Source organism: Branchiostoma belcheri, unplaced genomic scaffold (genome assembly GCF_001625305.1).
Source record: "Branchiostoma belcheri isolate BF01 breed outbred unplaced genomic scaffold, Haploidv18h27 scaffold146, whole genome shotgun sequence".
NCBI classification, from domain to species: Eukaryota; Metazoa; Chordata; class Leptocardii; order Amphioxiformes; family Branchiostomatidae; genus Branchiostoma; species Branchiostoma belcheri.
The window spans coordinates 284,725-307,382 of NW_017802891.1; the positions used below are offsets into that span (position 1 = coordinate 284,725).

A 22,658-nucleotide genomic window follows, 5' to 3' on the forward strand; every position below is an offset into this window, starting at 1 on the left:
TCCTCATAAGTAGGGAGAAACCTCTGGGAATCACTAACAAGGAACTGTATCTCAAGCATAATAGGACACTAAACGTACCATTATTTGTTGGTTATCTATAGTTCTGCCAGATTGCTCAAGTAGTTAGGGACCTGCTTTTGTATCTGGCTGTATCTCAACGTCTGACTTATGATATGTGAATTTTCCCAGGGGCAGGGAATAAATGTTGAATTGACGAAATCTGGTCTTTATATTATTAGTAGTCTTCTGGTCTTAATTTTGGATAGACAATTCACGTATTATAAGTACTTAATAAATAGTAGGAAATGGGTACTGAAAAAAGAGCACATGCAATTAAGACTTCTTGGCTTGATTTAATTCTGCAAACAGATGAGGACTATCTACAAGTCAAATGCGTTTTGCCTAACTATCAAATTCCATCACTTTCGATTACAAAACAGCAAAGGTTGAAGTGTATTGTATATTTAGAAAACAGACAGCGATTCCTAGCTAGACCTACGTCCCTTCACATGCCCTGGTAAATGGGAACTAGGTGGACATAAAAGATAGTGATATTATGCAGTACATCATTAAGTCATTGAGGAAAGGATAACACATCAGTATCTTAGAACAATTTTTTAAATCTAATTTACTTCATCTTCATCTTTGCCGGGGCTCAAAGATGTTATGTGAGCCCCGGCTACACCCCCATATAGCCCCTGATGGGGCACTTTTAGGGGGGGGGGGGGGCTTGGTCTAAGGCGGGCAGGCCTCCAGCCTGGCTTCACATGCAGATCTCAGTTTTTATGATACCTTGTAAGTACGGAAAGTCTTGTTCTGAAAAACCACAGTGAAGTATATTCTATATTGTGGTGCCCCACTCTGAACGGCGTGACAGAAGCGGGGGTGTGCCGCAGGGTGGTCCTTGGGGCCTCTAATCCCTCCTTCAACAACCTGGGATAAGAAACAAAGTTGTTAAACATAACTGTTAAAGGAAGTAAATTCAACGACTCCTGAAGCTGCATTAATTTGAATAAGTATATTTTGTCTAAGAAAACATTCCTTAGGTGGTAGCACATCACAAACACTTACCGGTCCATGTACAGTACCATTCCCATTATTCACCAGTTTCCCATCCCCAGAATGCATTGCGTAAACAGGGGTAAACCTCATTTGCATAGGACAGGAAGGCATCGGAATGATCCTGGTGGTGTTAAACAGCTTGTTTTTCACTGTGTTTTGGGGTGTTGGGGGCACTTTATGCTCAACGTTAATTACATTACTATGGGTCGAATCTGACAACAAATAGAGAATGAAGCTTTTGTGTTCTTTTCATCATGGAACATGTGGTTTGTAACGTTACAGTATCAGTATAGCGTTACCAATATAACGTTACAAACCACATATTAAAAAAAAAATCATTCTCTATCATGAAGAAAAGTTAGAGGAAGAACGAAGAAGAAGAACACACACACCCCACTCATGATCTTACATCAGATTCTACAGTCGGTGGAACTCACATGGTGATTGCTCATGTCCACAAGGTCCCGAAGTCGACAGCCGACACCGTGCACCTGACCTCTCTCATAGCAGATGCTGTTCTCTACAATGATGTACCTGGTGCCGTGAGCCTTGAGAATGGCATGAACCTCTTTAGGATGCCTCCTACCATAGATCTGGTACAACTGGAGACCAAGAAAATCATATTGTTTGTGTGTGTGTGTGTGTGTGTGTGTGTGTGTGTGTGTGTGTGTGTGTGTGTATGTGTATGTGTGTGTATGTGTGTGTGTTAGATTGAAAAATATTATGCAAACTTAGCCTTCTCCCTGCTGCCTTCCTGGTAACTAACACAAACTTTGTGTCAAAAGGCAATATTAGCAGGCTGAATGTTAAAGGGACAATAGGCAATCGTAACACCAATTTTCTTGCGGGTAATTGGGAATGCTGTGACTGTGAGCCTGATGCTCTGTGTATATAAATTGTAATGCTAGATTGAGAGAATATCCTTTCATAGTATGCATTCTACGCAGGTAATGTTACTTGTCACTCACTCACTCACTCACTCACTCACTCACTCACTCACTCACTCACTCACTGGTCCGAGCTTCCCTCGGTGCCAATGATAGCTCTCCATCTCTTCCTATCCTCATTACTACCATCAGCTTTTTCCTGTCGAGCTGGGTGTCGTCCATTAATTGGTTAATATAGTTTCTTGCTGGACGACCTCGACTTCTTTTTCCATGTGAGGGCTCCAACAGTAATAACTGGTTTATGACTTGATACATGTTACTTGTATTTACTATTAATACACAGTAATCTTCGTATACAATGTTATCAGGATGATAAGAATCTGTACACCTGTCCCACCTGTTTGGTTCTGATGCGCAGGTCCCTGTCCTCGTAGTGAGGATGGTTGGTGATGGGACGTCCCGTGCAGAGTTTCACACCTGCCATCAGCTGCATACTGCCGGTGAAGGCTGCAGTAGCCGGGGTTTCCTTTCTAACAACAACACACACGAAAATTTTGACATATGTATCTTGTTAGATATAATGACTAAAAGGATCTTCTGGATGCTGGTAATGTTCTTCAAGATTGTTACAAGTCACGAACCATGTCTCACATTCTCAATACCAGATCTTCTGCACAGAACAACTTCAGATTACCCAGACCTAAGACAAACAGTAAGAAACGTTTGTTCACTTATCGTGCAATATTGCTGTGGAACAATCTACCATATCACGTTAAGACACTGAGTAACCTAATCAGGTTCAAAAAAGCTATTCCAAACAGTGTTACATGAGCCTCAACCTCTGGTTTTAAATTGTTAACTTAATATCGACTTGTGTGTTCATTCTTGATGTTTTGATGTATTTATGTCTTTTTAAATGTATTCACTGTATTTTCCATGTATGTGATTATGTAATTCTTATGTTTGAGCCTTGGAAGATTAGCCCTGCAGGGCTGAAAGGCTTCGAAATAAATGAATGAAATGATGCATAGAGATATTATAACGTTACACAAATCATTGCAAAATTACTGCCACATAGCAAACCATACTGCCTACATATACAATATGTATAAGCCACGCTCATGAAGACTTGAACAGCAAAAGAGTTAACAAGAATTCGGAGATTTCATACCTCCATGAAATATATGAGTTTTTCTAAATGTTTTTACACAGTACACTACAGTACAGAACAAAATAACACAGGTTTTTAGTTTCAAACACACAGTAGCACCTTTGGCCTGGATATGGTAATGTAGGCTTTTCCCGAGGGAGAGCCTCATTAATCAACCAGGGCAGGCGCTGCCTCCACCCCGCACATCTGTTTTTCCTGCCACCCCACACATCTGTTTTACCTGTAACCCTGCACATCTGTTTTCCCGGAAATTCTGCTGCAGTACCAAGGTCAACCACCAGGACGCCCATATTTGACATTGACCTTTGGCTTCCTATGACCTACCAGCATACCAAATATCATCACAATCCATAAAGGCGTTCTGAAGTTATGCTGACTACAAATGTGCGGAAAACACACACACACACACACACACACACACACACACACACACACAGACGCACCAAAAACTATACTTCCATTTTTCATGGAGGTCATTATCACACACTCATGATTCTGTGCTTACTTGATCCACTCCATGAGCTGAACTGTGTCTGGGTCATGAAACGCATTCCGCTGCTTTACCTCTTCAAGAGTTGTAGGCAGGGCCTGACGATCCGGAGATACATGTATGATTGCAAAGTTCAGTCAACATTATTTAACGTAGCCTCCAAATTCTACCCAAACTTTCACACATATACAAATGAAAAGAAAACTACTCTCTTAACATCCGGAAACCCACAAATTACAGAAAAAGTGGGATACTTTGTCTTCCTCTGTTTTAAAAAAGAAGTCAAACCCAGTAGTTTTTACTAGTAGTTTCTTAGTAGTTATCAGTAGTTCTATAATGTACTACTTGTCTGTTTTTTATACCATACGTTTCTTCTGTTCCTGCAATTAGCCCTCGGGCACGAATTTGCCATTATTAATGTACATACATACATGTATGTTGGACTACTTTCCTTAGGGCAATAATGACTTTATTTCAAAACAAACATACTGAAGAAAATGATAATCATAACATTTGCTTGCGGGAACTCACCACAGCAAACAGCAGGGCCAATATTCCAGCTGTGACAACATGTCTGACTAGCTGAACCTGGAGGGAATATGAGATGTACTTTCTGTTCATCTATATCTAAAACTGTTTTGTAAACATTTGTAAACAGAAAATGTAGCTACAAAATTTTCATTTAGATCTCTCAGAAATGTTTGGTCTCTTATCTGGTATTAGTATATTTTTGGAGAAGTTTCTAGATTTTGTAAGTAGGATACTTCTCACTTTAAGTCTTTTCAAGGAGAATTTATACATAGATGTCTTCATCTTCATCTTTGCCGGGGCTCTTAGATGTTGTGCAAGCCCCGGCTACACCCCCATATAGCCCCTGTTGGGGCACTTTAGGGGGGGGGGAGGCCTTGGTCTAAGGCGGGCAGGCCTCCAGCCTGGCCCGGAAGGACTCAACGGTGGGAGCCGTGGTTACCGGGCCAGGCAAGGCGTTCCATTGTGAAATTGTGCGGGGAAAGAGGGAGTATTTATGTGTCTGTGCGTGCGTGTATGGGTTGGTATTTATACTGATGACTCCCTCGGGTACGCCCCTGAGCTGGCTTGAGCAGTTTATCTGTAGGGATTATAATAATTTTATGCACTATTGTAGATGTAGATGTAGAGAAAATAGTGTTCAATTAATTGAATTGATTGCTAGTATGACTCTTACCTTAGCCTCCGATAGGTCTATATGCAACTTTTTCAAAAGAATTTTCCAAGCCTCAAAATCAGCCACCCCAGCAGCAGCTAACACGCACATGTGCGGGGTCCACAGATATTTGAACCTCTTGGTAGAGACTGCTAAACAGCCAAACACGGCTGCAGAAATGGCATGATAGGCTAGCTGTGGCCGCTGTGATATCAGAGGGGCGACTGAAGAGAGAGATGAACTCTGTACACCATTCCATGCAGCCAGATCTTTAGTACTGTACATAAGAGAAGAAGAAAATATTAGGCTCTTATTGTCCTAAGGTCCAATTCAATTAATTGGTTTTTGTATTCTAAAGAGATAATGCTGTACCAGATGATCGACTTGGAAACAAAATCTGAGGGAAGAAATTATACAACTTGGTGCAGATAGCTAGGCCACACTACTTTAATTAGTTGTTTCTCAGACTTCTAAAGAAAAAATATCAAGCGGCAGGGCGAAAAAAACATATCAAGGCACCCCATGACAGCCGAAAATGTTACGATATGAGCCATGAAGTGAACATACCAGGCTGGTCTATAATTAAAACAATAGATTTTGAACTTTTAATGAAACGAAGTTGTATTGTTATATTAAAAAAACTTTAACAACTAGGACGAAAAGGACTTGGGGCCAAAATATGTCTTTCATTTAGCATTTTGGATTCAGAACCTAAAATGTTCTTATTTTTTTCAAAACAGAAAAAAATGGAGCGGGCAAATACAAGAAACAACAAATTAGATTGGTGTGGCCTTAAGTGAATTTAGTTAGCTTACAACATCTTCACAGACCTATGTTTTTGCTGTCTACCTGTATGAGTGAAAACTCATACAATAGATTGATGTGGCGGATATGCCGCTGATGCATTCAGATAGAGTTACAGTGTATATGGCTAAATGGTTAGGAAAGTATATAGGCATCTGCTGTGCCCTGTTCAAATGAAAAACTGAAAGATGCATTTTAGATTATGAACATTTCATCAGTGGCTCCAAAACTACAACATGAACAAATGTATCCATTTGGGAGAGAATTATCATAAATATGTTGATTCGGAGTGTAAAAATGTCCTAGAAGTAGAGTACCTCCAGTTTTCTAGCACAGATGCATTTTAGATAGTGAACATTTCATCAGTGGCTCCAAAACTACAACATGTACAAATGTACATCCAACAGAATTTGGGAGAGAATTATCATAAATATGTTGATTCTGAGTGTAAAAATGTTCTAGAAGTAGAATACCTCCAGTTTTGTAGCACAGACTGCATCAAAACCAACAGAACGCATAGCTGGACAACAGCATACAGGGGGAACACGAGGTACTTGGAGAGACGGACAAACGTGTCCAGTGGAAGGACCCCAAACGATGTTGCGCACAGATACAGCTGTGCATCAAAGTCTCTTTCACCGCCACTCAAACCAAACTTCCCCATCAGGAACAGAAAAATGTGCTGGTCTGCATCTGTTACAATGATGGCCTAAAAGAGATGCAGGTATATAGAATAAGGACGCCTTAACCACATTATTGATCACTGACATAATTATAACATTGTTAGTGACTCAACCATCGCTCAACCGGGACGGGGGGCGACTTCTGACAACCTTTGACCCTTTGCTGACGTCACACGTGGAAAAAATCGCGTGTTCACATCATTTGGGTCAGAAAGCTGAGGAAGACTGAGTGATTAAGTCGAAAATTCCGGTGAGTTAAATCTATGAGTTGGAGAACAGTTTAACATTTTTCATACTGTAAGTGATGAATTTAGGTTTTACTTATCACTTATTTCGAAAGTCCATAGCTATTGATGCTATATGAAAAAAAGCCCTTACCTTGATAATTTTGTTAAATAGTAGCATTGACATCATCACCAGGATGACATTCAGAACAAGCCCAGCAAGCTGCGATGGGAGACTTCTTCTGGTCAAGAACTGCTCCTGTCATGTTATCATAGCTGGTCAATGGTCATACAGCTGTGGTGTTCCCAAACATAACACTAACATCACTGTCCCTGGTGCTGAATAGCATTCATGCTGATATTGCTGTCCTTTATGCAGTACAGTATTACATTCATACTGATATTGTTGTCCTTTATGCAGTACAGTATTACATTCATACTGATATTGCTGTCCCTGGTTCTGAATGGCATTCATACTGGTATTGCTGTCCTTTATGCAGTGCAGTATTACATTCATACTGATATTGCTGTCCCTGGTTCTGAATGGCATTCATACTGATATTGCTGTCCTTTATGCAGTATAGTATTACATTCATACTGATATTGCTGTCCTTTATGCAGTACAGTATTACATTCATACTGATATTGCTGTCCGTGGTGCTTAATGACATTCACAATGACATTGCTGTCCATGGAGCTAAATGGTATTCATGCTATTCAAGTATTCATACTTGCACAGCTGTGCTTCTTGCTACATGAACTTACACTGTCTTAGGTAGCTGTCCATGGTGCTGAACAATATTCATACTAATGTTGTTGTCCTTGGTACTGAATGTCATTCACACTGACATTGCCAGAATTGAAAAACACTCACAACTAGAGAAGTAACATTTGCAAAGCAAATGCATCATGTTTACCTTCGGACATGGTCTGCTCTGTTAATTTTTACTCAAACACATTCACATATACATTCACATGTACTACGAGTATATGGTGACAGGAGTAGAGCAGACCATGAAATTGCAATATTATGTAACCCAACACCAGTCACCATGGTGACAGACGTCAACAAATCATGTAACTGACCAGGTCAGAGGTAAGTGTTTGGAACAGAAGAGGAGGAAGAAACTGAGTAAAAACAATATGTTTTCCTTCGGTAAACATAATAAAATTGCCAGAGGAGATTTTAAAGAAAAATGTGACCAGGAGGACCTACCTTGAATGCAATGGTGAGCATGGCAGAAGGGATAAAGCTGAGAACCAGTGAACAGAGGACCATCTTGTTAAAGAACTGACAGACACAGACGGCCAGAAGACTCCCTGCCTGGATGAGCCAAACCTGTCTGATCTGTGAAACACATTACTCTCCTTTGGAGGTGCGATAATAAGTACTCTCACACCTACAAAGCTGCAATGTTTTTGATGTAGTTCAAAACTTCATTCCATGTACGGGTAGATTCTCGTAATTGAGAGATCACTAACTTGTTTGTATTTATCTTGGTTTTGTCCACTTTGTAATTATGCATGTATCTTGTCAATGTGTTTTATACTCGTTGTATGTTTTTGAGTAGAAGGTGTCATATAAGCAACTTTTGCTTTTTGCCTCATACTCAATAAATATATGTGAATAGAATAGATGATAAGAGATAAACCAGGAGTTGCAAATCATAAAGCAACAAAATGCTTCAAAAAATTATTAAAATTATAAAAATTATTAAAATTATAGAAATTAAATTTATTAAAATTAGCAAAATTAGCAAAATTATCAAAATCATCAAAATCATCAAAATCATCAAAATCATCAAAATTATCAAAATTATTAATATTCACCAACCTTTTTTGCTGGGATGACATCCAGGACTGCACATCCAAACAGAGTCATGGCCTGGAGAAGCAGAGCGAACTGTGCAAACTGCCATGTCAGGGTGAAACAGAAGGTACAGATACACAGGAGCACAACAGTCACCACCTACAATAGCAAGGGAAAAGACTGGTGTAGAAGACTTGACTTTAAAACAGTTCTGATATTATCAGATGATGATGATGATGATGATGATGATTATCAGATAATAGCAAGTGTAAAAGCAAGAATCGTGTGCGCGATTCGGAACCTAAAGGTCCCGGGTTCGAGTCCTGACATGCCACCGATCGTGTGCCCTTGGGAAAGGCACTTTACACGACTTTCCTCACTTAGCTCAGGTGAAAATGAGTACTGTTCTGTCATGTATTTTGTCCCGTGTTGGTGGCGGCATTAATATAAGTTGAAAAACTTGTGTGTGTCGTCACCACGTCGTGTGATTACGTGTTGGAATAAAGAAAAAGCAAGAATCCCCTTTGTACGTGTTACGTTACCAGTTACAGTTGATACGATGATACCATTTAAAAATTTGTAAATTCTTGTTTTTTTTTCACTGTCACATGTTTTACAAGGTCTTTTTTTGTTTTTCATTGCAGTACTGTAGGACCTCATCTGTATGTATCAGTTTTAATATGTTTCCTCACCTTAAGATTGCGATGGAGGTTTGGATGGAAGAACACTGTCAGGAGAAACATCTGCATGTACCAGAAAGGAAAGGCCCAGCTCTCCCGCCCAGCAATGCTGAACCATACCCGGGTGGTGTCAGCACTGCCGGAATTGACGGAAATAATTTATTGAAGACTGGAAAGCTCCAAAAACTTTGGAGGAACATTTTCTTAATAGACGGAGGGGCAGAGGCTATGTCACATCCCCATGAGATATTTTTTATATTAGTTCATTTCAAAATAACAAAACAACACAAAGTAGTTCCACTGATCCTCGAACATAAACAAAGTATAAGGGTACAATAACAATAATACTAATTATCAAAATATAATGAAATACAAATTAAGAAAGAGGGTATGTTGACAAACGGAAATCAAAACAGCTGCTTAAACAAAATAAACAAGACTGATTATGTCTAGATTAATGAAAACTTAATGATACAGTAGAAATTATATAAATAATCATAACACAAAATTAGAGGGGATACCGGCTTTCCCCATGAAATATTTTCATTCGCTACAATGTATTCCAACTTCTGTCTGTCAAAGTCAGAACACAAGGTACCCGTTGTTCTAAGATATCACTGTCACAGTCTCGGACTAACAAGTTATTGGGACAAATACTGGACCTGCAAACAACATTAATGTAATAGCATATTAATAGAATTGTTTCAGGATGTCTGAGACTTTTGAAATCCATGTTACACGTGTAAGCCTGTGCCTTAATTCAAGTCAGCTACATTGGAAAATGTCAGTCATTGACTTAAGCTACACTTTTCACCTTACCCTATCCAACCACATCTATCCTAGAGGCATATCCAGGGTGGTATGCTAACATGCAGTGGTACAACTTTTTTACCATTACGAAACAACCTACTTGTTGAAGATATAAAATGCTGCAGATAAAATTCCAGCCAACCAGGAGCCAGACAGCAGCCAGGTGGTCCCATATAAGGACATGAGCAGTACAGCATGGAACCCAAACACGGTATGGATGTAGAAGTACATCGGTTCTACTGTTTTCTGTCGACAGAAACATCGGTATTTTTTTAACGGAATGGTTCAATGCAAGGCCTATACGACCACTTCTCGGCATTGAACTAGAAATATGAGAGAAACATGGCTATGTCAAGAGATGGCGGTGAACGTTTGATTTGAAAGCCTGTAGATTGTAGGTTGGTGGGAAACACTTGTCAGGGAGGGAATTCCAAAGCTTGGCCATACGGGGAAAGAAACTGTCACTGTAAAATGATTTCGAACAAGGAATTTAGACGGTGAAGTTGTGTGAGCTAGTGGAGAACCTAGTACATCGCTTAGTAGTTTTGAGTGGTGGAACTAGTTGGGTGAGTTCTGCAGAGCAATGACCATGAAAATATCTGTAAAAGAGGGATAGACATGGAACATTTCGTCTATGGAAAATGGGGTCTAACTTGGAGGCCAGAGGATAGCCTATGGCCACTGAAATTCTGTTTTGTATGCGATCGAGAAGGTGTAGGCAATCGACTGGGGCACCAGCCTAGAGGTGCGAACAGTACTCCATACATGACTTCCTCTAGAAAGTTAAAATTCTAGAAAGCTCACTTTAAAACATGACTTTTGTGTTCCTTGTTCCTTGTAGAAAAACTGCAGAGGGATCGGGAATTACGGACACAAGGACAGTATACAAAGTTTGTTAGACTTTTCAATGTTAGATGAACTGACCTGTAAAGACAAGATCCTGTACATCAGCGCCATTACTACCTCCTGGTAGATGTTAAACCGCTCCAGGATGTTAATAGTCTTGCCGTGTTCGGTGATGTTGTCATGGACCAGCTCATACAAACCTTGAACAGAAACGGTAGCAGAAATTTTCACATCTATTAGGCCAAAAGGATTTAATGTTATGGATGACATCCTCTGAAGACCCCCAAACTAGTGCGCGCGGGCGAATAGAACCATTCCGGCCAAAAATAAAAAATGCTACTAAATCACAGGAATACAAAGCCGGTGTCGTGAATTTGTGGCAGTACATAGCGATGTTTACGACAAGCCGGCACATGCTGACTTTTTGCGGAATTTTATATGAATCGGCACTGTGCGTATGTACTGAGTTCTTGAGTCGTGGAGCTACGGCAGCCTGGGTGCCATCCTCCAGTGTTACCACCTCAATATTGTCGCTAACTACCATGGACTACCCAGACCTACAGTATAGACAGGCCAGAGCCTCGGTAGACGTGATCTTTTTTTTTAGAACAGGCGAAAACCAATGCGCGCGTGGATGTCATCCATAAAATTAAGTCGGTGTTGCCTCATCAGTGAAACGCACTTTTGCAAATCGGTATAACTTGATATAAATTTGGGATGTTTCAATTGTCTGTTGTTGTCTCTATCCGGCAAAGGTAGTTACTGTAAATTATAGGTTTTATTCCCTTTAGAAAATACATTTACCTTGTGCAATGGTGGGCGCATTGACGAGTTGTTTGTAGTAGGAGTAATAAAGCCCTGTCTCCGTACGGAAGGATATCTCTCTCTCCACCTCCTATAAATCAATTGGGAGAGTGCACGGTTACATCAATATTTACTGGTGGGCAAAAGATTCATAACGCCATGCATTTACCTTCTTTATTTCTAAACAACTTTAAGGCGTAACACACCGATTTTGTATAATGCTTGCGAGTTGCGACCCCTCCCGCCCCCTTTTCGCCACTTATTCTAGTTCATTATTTCTAGTAAGCTAAGGTTCTACAAAAAATGTAAAACAACATATTCTATGGAAAAATACCTGGAACTTAATCGATTTTAACATTCGCTCTGCAATAAGTAAATTACTAATTAGTGCACACCCTCTTGAAATTGAGAGAGGGCTATATAAGAAGCTCCAAGTGTATGATCGAATTTGCAAACGTTGTACGTTGAATACGGTGGAAGACGAAACGCATTTTACCTCAAATTGTACCCTCTATAGCAATGAAGGAAATGAACTTTTTGACGTAGGTTCCAAACTCTACACAAACTTTCACACATATACAAATGAAAAGAAATCTACTCTCTTTTTAACATCCGAAAACCCACAAATTACAGAAAAAGTGGGATCCTCTGTCTTCCTCTGTCTCCCAAAAAGACGTCAAACCCAGTAGTTTTACTAGTAGTTTCTTAGTAGTTATCAGTAGTTCTATGTGTACTAATTGTCTGTTTTTATACCATGTGTTCCTGCAATTAGGCCTCTGGCCTGAATTTGCAATAAAACAATTATTATTATGCAAAGCCATGATGCCAAACGAATATTGGGGATAGAGTTAAGAATTCACAAGGCTAGAAGAGATACAGACCTTGATGTTTGAGAATGACAGATAGTTCTCGTGTAGCGTCATCATGAACCACCCGTTTGTGGATCCTGAACAATACGCCATGAACAAGCCAACAGCAACCGACAAGATGGACACAGGGGTCGTTGGAAGTCCAGCAGTGGAACCGTTAGCATCTTTCTCCTGATAGCTAGTACCAGTTTCTGCTTCACTCGAGTTAGCCCCGTCTCTCCCCCCTTTTCTTCTTCTGATTGCCATAAATTCCAGCTTCCTGAAGAAGACAGGTCAAAATCTAGTGAGGTTAGCGTTAAAAGTAACTTGGCTCTGACGCTAAGGTGATTGTCTCAATGAATTTTTCTCTTTTGTTCAGCCAATTGTGCATGTGTAAGTCTGTCACTATCTTGTAACAGATGCAGCAAATCCTGGACCGTGAGCAAACAATTAACGTTACAACTAGGGTTGTACGTACGCGTGTAACAGGTGGCACAGACTCTAGCAAACCGCTAGGGGGCCCAAACCCACGGCTCTTCTTCCCTAGGACAAGAGCTCGTACCTATCATCCAAATTTGACATGAGACATCAAAATTGGCCATGAGACATCAAAACCGGAGGTTCAGCTGCAGTACCATAAGAATCCGCTAGGGGTCCAAAATCTAATCATTTCCAGGTCTTATCAAGGCCTACCCAACTACCAAATATCAAGTCAATCCATTAAAGGCTACTTCAGTTATCGTGTTTACAGACAGACAGACAGGCACACAATACAAAATATAGCAATTTATCATTATTTATGCAAATTAGGTATTCGTTCACGTTTTGTATATATGTATATATATGTTCTACTAACACGCTGAATGCATTGTCTTGTCTTTTACACCCACAGATTCAGTTATTTACGTTCCTTAGTGTCCCCTCCTCCAGTTATCCTTGTTTTTATTTGTACCGGTCACCTGTTTTGTAACTAACACATGGTGCAGCTGCTCGTAATCCGATGCAAATCAGGCTAAGCAGTACATAAGATGATGATAAGATGATGATGATTTACATAATTTATATCATAAGATGTTCCTCTTGTTCTGAATTACAATGTACATGACAACATGGTATTTTAAAGACAGGTGAGCTGCTTGGCCCCCATTTTATTTTTGGAAAAACATTAGACAGGACGTACACTACAGTAACTGTTGTTTTTGGAAAAACATAAGCAGGATGTCCCCCCCGTCCACTAGCTCCTATACTATACATGATATTTTATTAGAGTGCTTTCAGAAAGGTGTAATTATAGTGTTTATGTATGTGTGTGTGTGTGCGTGTGTTTGTGTGTGTCTGTACCTTTTGCTCAACTCAGCTGTGCAACAGAAATCCTTATCCGATCGTTTTGGTTTTTTAGTTTTTTTTCAAAAGCTACTGGCAAAATCCTTCCAAAAACGGAGTCGATATAACACTAGACTAAGTCTGTTCCAACATGCAATAACATGGCAGGGGTGTCTAATGTTAACACTTTTGGTCCGACACAACATGGCAGGGAAATGACAAACTTACCCCAATGTTGACACCAAGTCTTTCTCCTTCAGATAGCGGGCTAACACACAGCGGGCTGTACGTCTGAGGCAGAGGTTTAATAGACTGACTGCCACGTACAACAATCTATGGTTTTCGTCACTGCAAAGGTGCTTCACGTGATGTCCAGGACTCTTCCTATTGGTCCGACTTGACCCTTATCCATTATGAGCTAGATATGAAAGGCGACAAGGCAACAGTATGGCACAATGTAAAGCAGCAAATCGGAGATTGCATACCTCCGTGAAATATTTGTAATTTTTTTATTCGTTTTATAATTCGTAATGTATACAAAATGTATATAATTCGTGATATAATTTCTCTGCCTACCTCGCCATGTATTTTGCCTACTGTCATTCAGCCAATGGACTCCTGGGCCACCTTCCTGCAGGCTGACACCCAGCTTCTGGGACCCAACTTCCTGTGTCTGACCTTTTGGGGTCTGTAGTTGGGCGATCCCCCCCCCCCCCCCAACACACACACACTCATTCTGTCACTCAAGCAGACACACAAGCAAACACATCTACATCCACACTTATACTATAGATTGAAATGTTTGGATAATGAAGTTAGAGCAATTTGTTGTACTCTTTCAAACTTGACACTCTTAACTTGAGACTGGACACAGCAGCTTAACACGTAAACAGGATACATGTTTTATCCTCCAAAGGTTGTTACAAATGATAAATGTTGTGACAGAACTAAATGAATGGGGTGAATTTCTCTAAAAATTGCAAAATTGTTACACAAATGTGCGCTACCTACATTGTATATGATATACAGTCATGTACAAGGTCTATGAACGCTAGTCATAACCTGGTCATTTTAGGTATTTACAACCACAGTTTAAAGTGGCTACTGTCATACGTTAACTATCTTTAGATGTTTCAGAACATTGGACTTATAGTCTGGCTTATATTCCTATTAGGCCACACCAATTTAATTTGTTGTTTCTCAGAATGTTTCAGAAAAAATATGAAGAGACAGTGCGAAAAAAAAAAAAAAAAACAGGCCAAGGCACCCATGATAGCCTGAAATGTAACAATATGAGCCATGAAGTGAACATACCAGGCTGGTTTATGATTAAAACAATAGATTTTGAACTTTTAATGAAACAAAATTGCATTGTTACATTGAAAAACTTTAATAACTAGGAAGAAAAGGACTTTTTTTCAACCGTTGGGGCCAACATATGTCTTCATTGAGCATGTTGCAGTTCATTAGAACAAAAAAAAAAAACATTTTTTTTGGCAAATCTCAAAAAAAAATGGACAGGGCGAATCTGAGAAACAACAAATTAAATTCGTGTGACCTTAATATGCCACTTTGTACTTTGTACGGTGATACTTTTGTCTACAGACTAATTTTCTCAGACAAAAAACAACAACAGGCAACTGTCAGGCAACTATCATCTGTCATGATATTAACCCAAAGGCACAAGCAACATAAAACATATACTTTGGTTACATTACAGATATACCATGTATAACATGTAAAATGACCTGTCCTATCACCATTTTGGGGATACAAGGAGATATTTGCCTATAAATGCATATTTTTATAAGAACGTGTAATACAATGTAATAGTAAGGAGCTCTGTAGGAAAGACAAATTTTTTAATTATCATTTAGCTTTCAGCAAAACATACCAGGGTATTACAAAGAGAACTAGTCTATTTTACAAATTCTGATTTCATTTTTGGTCACAACAAAAATTGGCAATTTCGGGGTTTGAAATTGGTTGAAGCATAATGTTTTGAACATCTATCTACCGAAAAGTCTCGAGATTGTCTGGACAACACTTATATTTGAATAATGTTTGACAAATATCAACGGAATGCAATGAATATTTAGTAAGAATGACATAATGATGCAGGATGCCATTCACCGGTTTCCCATCCCCAGAATGCAATGCAAAAACAGGGGTCTAAACATAGGACAGGAAGGCATCAGAATGATCCTGTTGACGTTAAACAGCTTGTTTTTCAGTGTGTTTTGAGGTGTTGGGGCATTTTATGCTCAACGTTAACTTAACTAAATTACTATGGGTTGAATCTGACAACAAATAGAGAATGACTTTTTTAATGTGTTTTGTAACCACATGTTCCATGTTGAAAAGAACACAAAAACTTCATTCTCTATTTGTTGTTACATTCGACCCATAGTAATTCAATTAACCTTGAGCATAAAATACCTCAACACCTCAAAACACAATGAAAAACAAGCTGTTTAACGTCAACAAGATCATTCCGATGCCTTCCTGTCCCGTGCAAATGAGGTTAGACCCCCTGTTTTCGCATTGCATTCTGGGGATGGGAAACTGGTAGACCCTGATCTTGGAATAGCCATACAGACACAGATACAGACAGGGACGATCCTGACACACACAACTAAAACATCAGGACTGATTCTAGCTTGCACCACCCAATCTCAAATCATCTGCCCCAAAATCTTATGTTGGCAAGATGCATATTTTCACATTATTATTCTATAATTGTAATGATAACGCTTTGCTGGATAAAATTAAAGGTAGTCAGTCACAACAAAGACCTTTCTAAGGCCACACCAATTTAATTTCTTGGTTAACAGATTTTTCTAGAAAAAGTAATGGAGCGGATAAAAGCGAATAAAAATAAAAACATGCCTAGGCATCCTATTATGGCCCAAAATGGTGCGATAGGACCATGAAGTCAACACACCAGGCTGGTTCAAAATTTAAACAATGAATTTTGAACTTTTAATGATACATGTACCACCGCATTGAAAGATGGAATAACTGTAACAACTAGGAAGAAAAGGACTGTTTTCAACTGTTCAGGGCAAAATATGAGACTCAGTATTTTGCAGTTGATTCTGATTTTTAAAATTTTTTTTTTTGCAAATCAGAAAAAAAATTAAGCGGGCGAACCTGTTAAGCATGAAATTAAATTGGTGTGGCCTAAACACTGTCTATGTTCACCATTGACAACTTACAAGTACAATGTATCTTCTACATGATGCTTTAAAAAAAATTCTAACCATAGTGCAAAGTTTTAGACCATTGGCCAGAACTTTTGGAACTACTAGAAAGCTGACATTGCATAATCCAAAATTGTTTTTGACCTGTTTACACAATGAGATCTGTCAACAATGGTGATTAATATACGCTATGGTGACATTCATTCCAACTTTTCTTTTTTCATTTTATCAATCAGACTGTCAGAGCTTGAAACTTAGCCAGAGAAATCTACAAATTTTATGTACCATAGCCTAGTGTATATATCAGGTTTCTCACCAGGATTTTTTCACAGTGTAGGGGTCAGGTACAGAAGGGCAACTTTCGCGGAACAAGTCATACATTGAGTCCTAAAAACATGACCACACCAGGGGTCTGGTATTCTACCCGAAAAATTTAGAAACCTATAACCGGGCCTAACACTATTTCTTGCTTATTGAGGGACTGTCAAAGATTTTGTGAAGTTAAGGTTTTCCCTTTGCTATAGCTTCATTCTTAAGTTATATTTTCATTTTTTGCAAGATTAAAGAAGATTCTCCCCCCCCCCCCAAAAAACACCTCTATGCTGGTTGAAAGACAGCATATGGGTCCAAGTCACAGCATAGGGGGTTTCAACCACAGCATAGGGGGCCCCTATACTCAAATACAGTAATCTACTGAGAACTATGTACATGTATAAGGCATCTGTAAGTGAGTTAAGTGTCCTTTGTCTGTGTTTTACTGATCTCCATGAGTTTCTGTTTGTATTTCTCTGCCTCCTGTTCTTTCCTGGCCAGCTGTTCCTTGTATCGCTCAGCCTCCTTCTGGGCAGCCTCCAGCTGTTTCTGTAACATCTCTCTCTCCACACTCTCCTGGTTATGTTTCTCCTGGAACACAACAAAATGTTCGTTTATTTGCTTGTTACCTCCTTGAAAAATGGAGGTATTGTTTTTGGCACGTCTGTGTGTGTGTGTGTATATGTGTGTGTGTGTGTGTTTCCGCACATTTGTAGTCAGCATAACTTCAGAACGCCTTTATGGATTGTGATGATATTTGGTATGCTGGTAGGTCTTAGGAAGCCAAAGGTCAAGGTCAAATATGGGCCTCCTGGTGGCTGACCTTGGTACTGCAGCAGAACTTCCGGGAAAACAGATGTGCGCGGTGGACAGGGAAAACAGATGTGCGGGGTGGAGGCAGCGCCTGCCCGGTTTTGATAAATGAGGTTCTCCCACGGGAAAAGCCTACATGACCATATCCAGGCCAAAGGTGCTACTGTGTGTTTGAAACCAAAAACCTGTGTTATTTCATTCTGTACCGTAGTGTAATGTGTAAAAACATTTAGAAAAACTCAATATATTTCATGGAGGTATGAGATCTCTGAATTCTTGTTTATTTTGATTTTTCACAAAGTGAAAGGGAGGGCAAAACAGGTGCATACGTACCTTTACAAGTTGCCCTCCCCCATACAAAAACACATATAAAACATCAAAATTTACATACTATTAGTCAATAACAACAAGAGATATAAGAATACACAGAATAAGTAATCAAAATAGAAGGTTAAGCATAATTCAAATATATGTAATAAGAACAGTTGTATAACTTGTTAGGATTCAATGTAAAAATATTCAACAAACGAGGTAGATGTAGATGGGTATGATAGAATTTACAGTTAAGGCCACAGCAAGTAATTTTTATGGATGACATCAGAGCGCATATTATTTTTTGCCCGAGTTTGGAAAAAAAAAGAAGAAATTTTGTTTCCCTATGTATGACAGTGGTCAGCATGCCGAAACATGGATGGCAGATAAATATGAAGAGAGGAGAAAAGAAAAGTCTGATTTAATGTTTTGTCTTTTACTTTGATGCAGTCTTGTATTTCATTGATTTACTTTTATATGTGATGGTGGTTGTCTATATGTGATGTTCCAACTGAACTAAAACCATTTTGTATAATGATTGAAATCTTTTATTTTTCAGAGCTGAATTAGGAGCACTGTAAGAGTTAGGAGAGTAGAAACAGAAACTTTAAGACACTCTCGGGCCAGGGATCGAACCCACACCAAGCCTGGGCACCAGCTCACAACCCCGACACTTAAACGATTTAGCTAAAAAGTCTAGACCCCTCAGCCGGGTCAGTTGGTAGCGCCTATACACCCCCCCACTGTTACATTGTTTCAGTGAGAAATGGATGTTGAAATATTCGGCATTAAACTTAGCACAATACAGGATCATTTCTTGTTTAACAAGGTTTATGTCAAAATTTGAAAATGCAGGAATCTTGTGTTTTGGCCTGCCTTGTTTTTTTTCCTTTCGCATTAGATTTGGTGTCTGCAGAGGATGTCATCCATATAATTTACTTGCTGTGGTCTAAGGTAAAATTTGTAGTACTCAAAAATGAGAAGATTACCTTGAGCCAGTTGAGCTGTGCATTGTCTGCATCACTGTCTCCCCTCATTCTCTTACTGGGAGGGTCGTTGTCAGTGGAGACATTCCCAGCTGATGTTCTCTCCTGGGCTGCTACTGTCACTACTGCTGGACCTGTCAACAGTACAACTTAACTTAGGAGGCAACTTCTGACAATGTACCAGTTACTGTAACTATGGACTTGGCTATTGAAACACAGGGGATGTGGAATACATTCAAAATTTACTCTAATCTTACATTCTTACTCTAATCTTACAAAAATTGGGACAACTCTGGTACACAGTTGTACACTGTCATTGAAAGATGTTCTTAAACCTTGTCCTGCTGGCATTTTTTACACAATGTTTTCAAACAATTTAATGTCTTCACCAGGTCATAGACCCTTGACTCTTTTTGCCCTGCTTTGGTATGGTTACTTCCGTATTTGTTGCGTTTTGCCGCAGTGTGATGTGTTGTATGAGAAATACCTCCAAACGGTGCATAATACAGGGTGCTATATACTGTCAGATGGTACTGTATGTGCAACCCATACATGTACATGACATTGTATGTATATGGGCTCCGCAGGACAAGGTTTAAATTGATACATACATGGAGGAATGAACTGAACAGAATCTGGTTTACATTATTCAAGGCTAAGAGCTGCATACCTAAACCCACATTTACATGTAGGTTCAGGTCCGGATTCAAGTCCATAGGTTTACGTTCAGTTCTGGACCATAAACCCATGGCATATACAAAATTGCATGTTGGCAACCTTGCAATGTTGTCTGGGTGAAACTTTGGCCACATAACATGGAGGCCGATACTTGAAGATGCCCGAAGGCAATGTTTTCTTCATTTTGCAGCAAAGATTTTACAATCTACGAAAGGTTTTTGGTGGTTTGGAAAAAAAGGGGTATGTGAAATTGTGTTTTATGGTGATAAGTCCGGACTCGGTTCTTGACTTTTAGGTTTTTTGGACTTGACCCTAAACATTCTTACAAGTCCGGATCCAAGTCCAGTGAACCGGTATGCATCACTAGTCAAGGTTACACTAAGATGTCATTTTCAGATACCTTGATGGTCCCCTGTTGCCATAGCTACCATGATAGGTGCGTTAGTGGCAGGAGTAGGGATGACCGTGGTCTGGAGCCCTGGGATCTGACCCTGGTCTGCTACTATGGTGATGACCCGCTGACCTGAGGGTGACCCCACCATCTGACCAATCCCTGACTGGCTCTGACTCTCTGTCTCAGAGGCAGTTTCTTCCACTTGTCCTAAACATTATAGGAAGAAGAAAACAGCAGATTAAAAAAAATTCACTAAAATTTGCTCAATCAACAATTTCCTGGTACAAATGTACTTTTACAAATGATTTTTGCAGTTTAATAGGTCATGTTGATTTGTTTTTATGAATGACATCCACTGGGTACCCTAAAACTGATGTGAACGTGCAAATAAAAAAAAAAGTTTGCAAAAACAAAGTTGACTTCATGAAATATAAAATCTAGGTGGTCATGAAGGTTGAAAAAATGACTGAACACACAGAGTATGGTATAGCAAATAACAGACTCTTCAATTTCATTTCTTCACAATTTTCTTCTTTGCTTTTGGAATTGATTTTGGTATTTTACAACATTAGCATTGTTTTCCAATACTTGTTTTCCAATTTACAGCATATACTACGTCTTGCTTATTTCCAGCTCCTTTGTATGACTTACAGTATGGTTGAAAATGTATTTTTTTGCAAACGGAAGAAAATTCATTTGTGTGTGGATGTCATGAACATATTATAATCAAATCAATCATTTTACAACCACTACTCGTCATACGCACATAAAAAATAGGACATGCAGGCTACCTGTTGTCTGATTGGTTAGTTTGAGTGCCATACCTGTTGTCTGATTGGTGAGTTTGAGTGCCATACCTGTTGTCTGATTGGTGAGTTTGAGTGCCATACCTGTTGTCTGATTGGTGAGTTTGAGTGCCAGTTTGCCTGCCTCGGTCAGTGTAAGAGTCTGTCCACTCTCTATAGTGATGGTGTGAGGGGAGGAGGCTCCTGATGTGGTGGTCTGGATACCCTGGGACTCCAGCCAGGACAAAACCTCCTGGGCACTGCCTAAAAACACCAACATGGTAGATGTTATTTAATTATTGAATGTCAATAAATTATCTGCCTTGTTGTCCATGCCACTAATATGGTTACATGCGATGCTCAAACAGCCAAAACTCCCAAATTATACAATTAAATGTATGCCAAAAGTGTTATGTGTAATACACACATTCATAATTTCATATACTATTAAAAAAATAAATATAAAATTATGTATGTCTGAGTTTATGTTAAAGGTACCCCTATTCTGAATTTCATGTTAACCGGTGGGTTTAATACCAGGGCTCAGGAGCCCAAAATATATATGTTTGGCCCCACAGCTTAAAAATCTATTCCCTATATAAAGATGACAGAAGGTCAAGAAGAAACTACAAGAAATAAACAATACATATTTTCACTCCCATAAATAATATAGAGTGAAATGATATAATGATGATAACTATCATTTTGAACAACAGAAATACTTGCAAACTTTTTGTGCTTACTTGACTACTAAACAAAACATATAGTCTACATGTAGTAATACCCACCATGTACAGTAGTAGGTGTAGTAAGGGGTGCAGAGGCCTCGGCCAGTGCTGCCAGTGTTGCCAGTACTGAAGTTGAGCCCGTCTCTGTAGATGTTGTTCCTAACAATCAGCACAGGTTAGCAAAAAGGACATTAAAGGCATCCAAAGAAACGCCAGGGTGGCAAAAACAAAACAAAACTTCAAAATTTCAAGATGAGGAAACCTGTCTGATATTGACATTAACTGTCATTTCTTAGCACATATTTGTCATTATTATTACAAGCAATCAACCCTTTTCTGTCAGGAACATTGCACTTTTGCCGTACAGATACATGTATCAGTATGCTATGGAATATGGTTGATTCAACTTAATCTATATTAAAAGTATCACCAGAAAATTGACTTTCAGCACCAAGGAAAGGGATGGTACATGATAGTTCAAGTTGGGGATGGTCTTTTAGCACCAAATAAAGGGATGGTACATGATAGTTCAAGTTGGGGATGGTCTTTTAGCACCAAGGAAAGGGATGGTCAGGCCTCGAAACTAACTTTTTTCCCTATTGTCCCAGAATTGTCCCAAAAGTAATTTCCAACTGACTGAGTGTCCCGAAGTAAGGATGGACTGTCCCAACCTGGTTTTCATGAATTATGTATAACAACAAGAGCTTAGTCAAAGTGCAGTATTGCCGTATGAGACAATGAAATAAACTCAAAACCGACTCAAATTAAAAATTGGCCAGTTTACAGGGATCTCCCCAGAAATCCAGAGCAGGGTGGAAGAGG

General features: G+C 39.3%; 2 protein-coding genes across 5 annotated transcripts in view; both read right to left on the bottom strand.

Annotated features, from left to right (window-relative positions):
* Positions 1–728: 728 nt before the first annotated feature.
* LOC109465049 (probable C-mannosyltransferase DPY19L3) lies at positions 729–11,541 on the bottom strand. The gene is made up of 12 exons (XM_019762192.1): positions 11,455–11,541; positions 10,729–10,850; positions 9,905–10,050; positions 9,007–9,130; positions 8,339–8,473; positions 7,721–7,852; positions 6,659–6,763; positions 4,815–4,997; positions 3,626–3,708; positions 2,347–2,479; positions 1,500–1,664; positions 729–933 (listed from the first exon to the last, which is right to left on the bottom strand). The coding sequence occupies exons 2-12, from the start codon at positions 10,759–10,761 to the stop codon at positions 784–786; spliced, it is 1,389 nt and encodes a 462-aa protein (XP_019617751.1). The 5' UTR covers positions 10,762–10,850; positions 11,455–11,541; the 3' UTR covers positions 729–783.
* A 5,917-nt stretch (positions 11,542–17,458) lies between these two features.
* LOC109465034 (GA-binding protein subunit beta-1-like) overlaps positions 17,459–22,658 on the bottom strand; it is a 15,778-nt gene continuing 10,578 nt past the window's right edge. For 2 of the 4 annotated variants that reach the window (XM_019762164.1, XM_019762165.1), the window contains 5 exons: positions 21,897–21,995; positions 21,148–21,372; positions 20,330–20,530; positions 19,255–19,385; positions 17,460–17,731 (listed from right to left, as the gene is read on the bottom strand). In XM_019762164.1, coding sequence (XP_019617723.1) covers positions 17,561–17,731; positions 19,255–19,385; positions 20,330–20,530; positions 21,148–21,372; positions 21,897–21,995 — 827 coding nt within the window. In that variant the 3' untranslated portion in view covers positions 17,460–17,560. Of the gene's footprint in view, positions 17,732–19,254; positions 19,386–20,329; positions 20,531–21,147; positions 21,373–21,896; positions 21,996–22,658 lie in introns of all 4 variants that reach the window. The other 2 variants (XM_019762166.1, XM_019762167.1) reach the window with 2 other exon arrangements.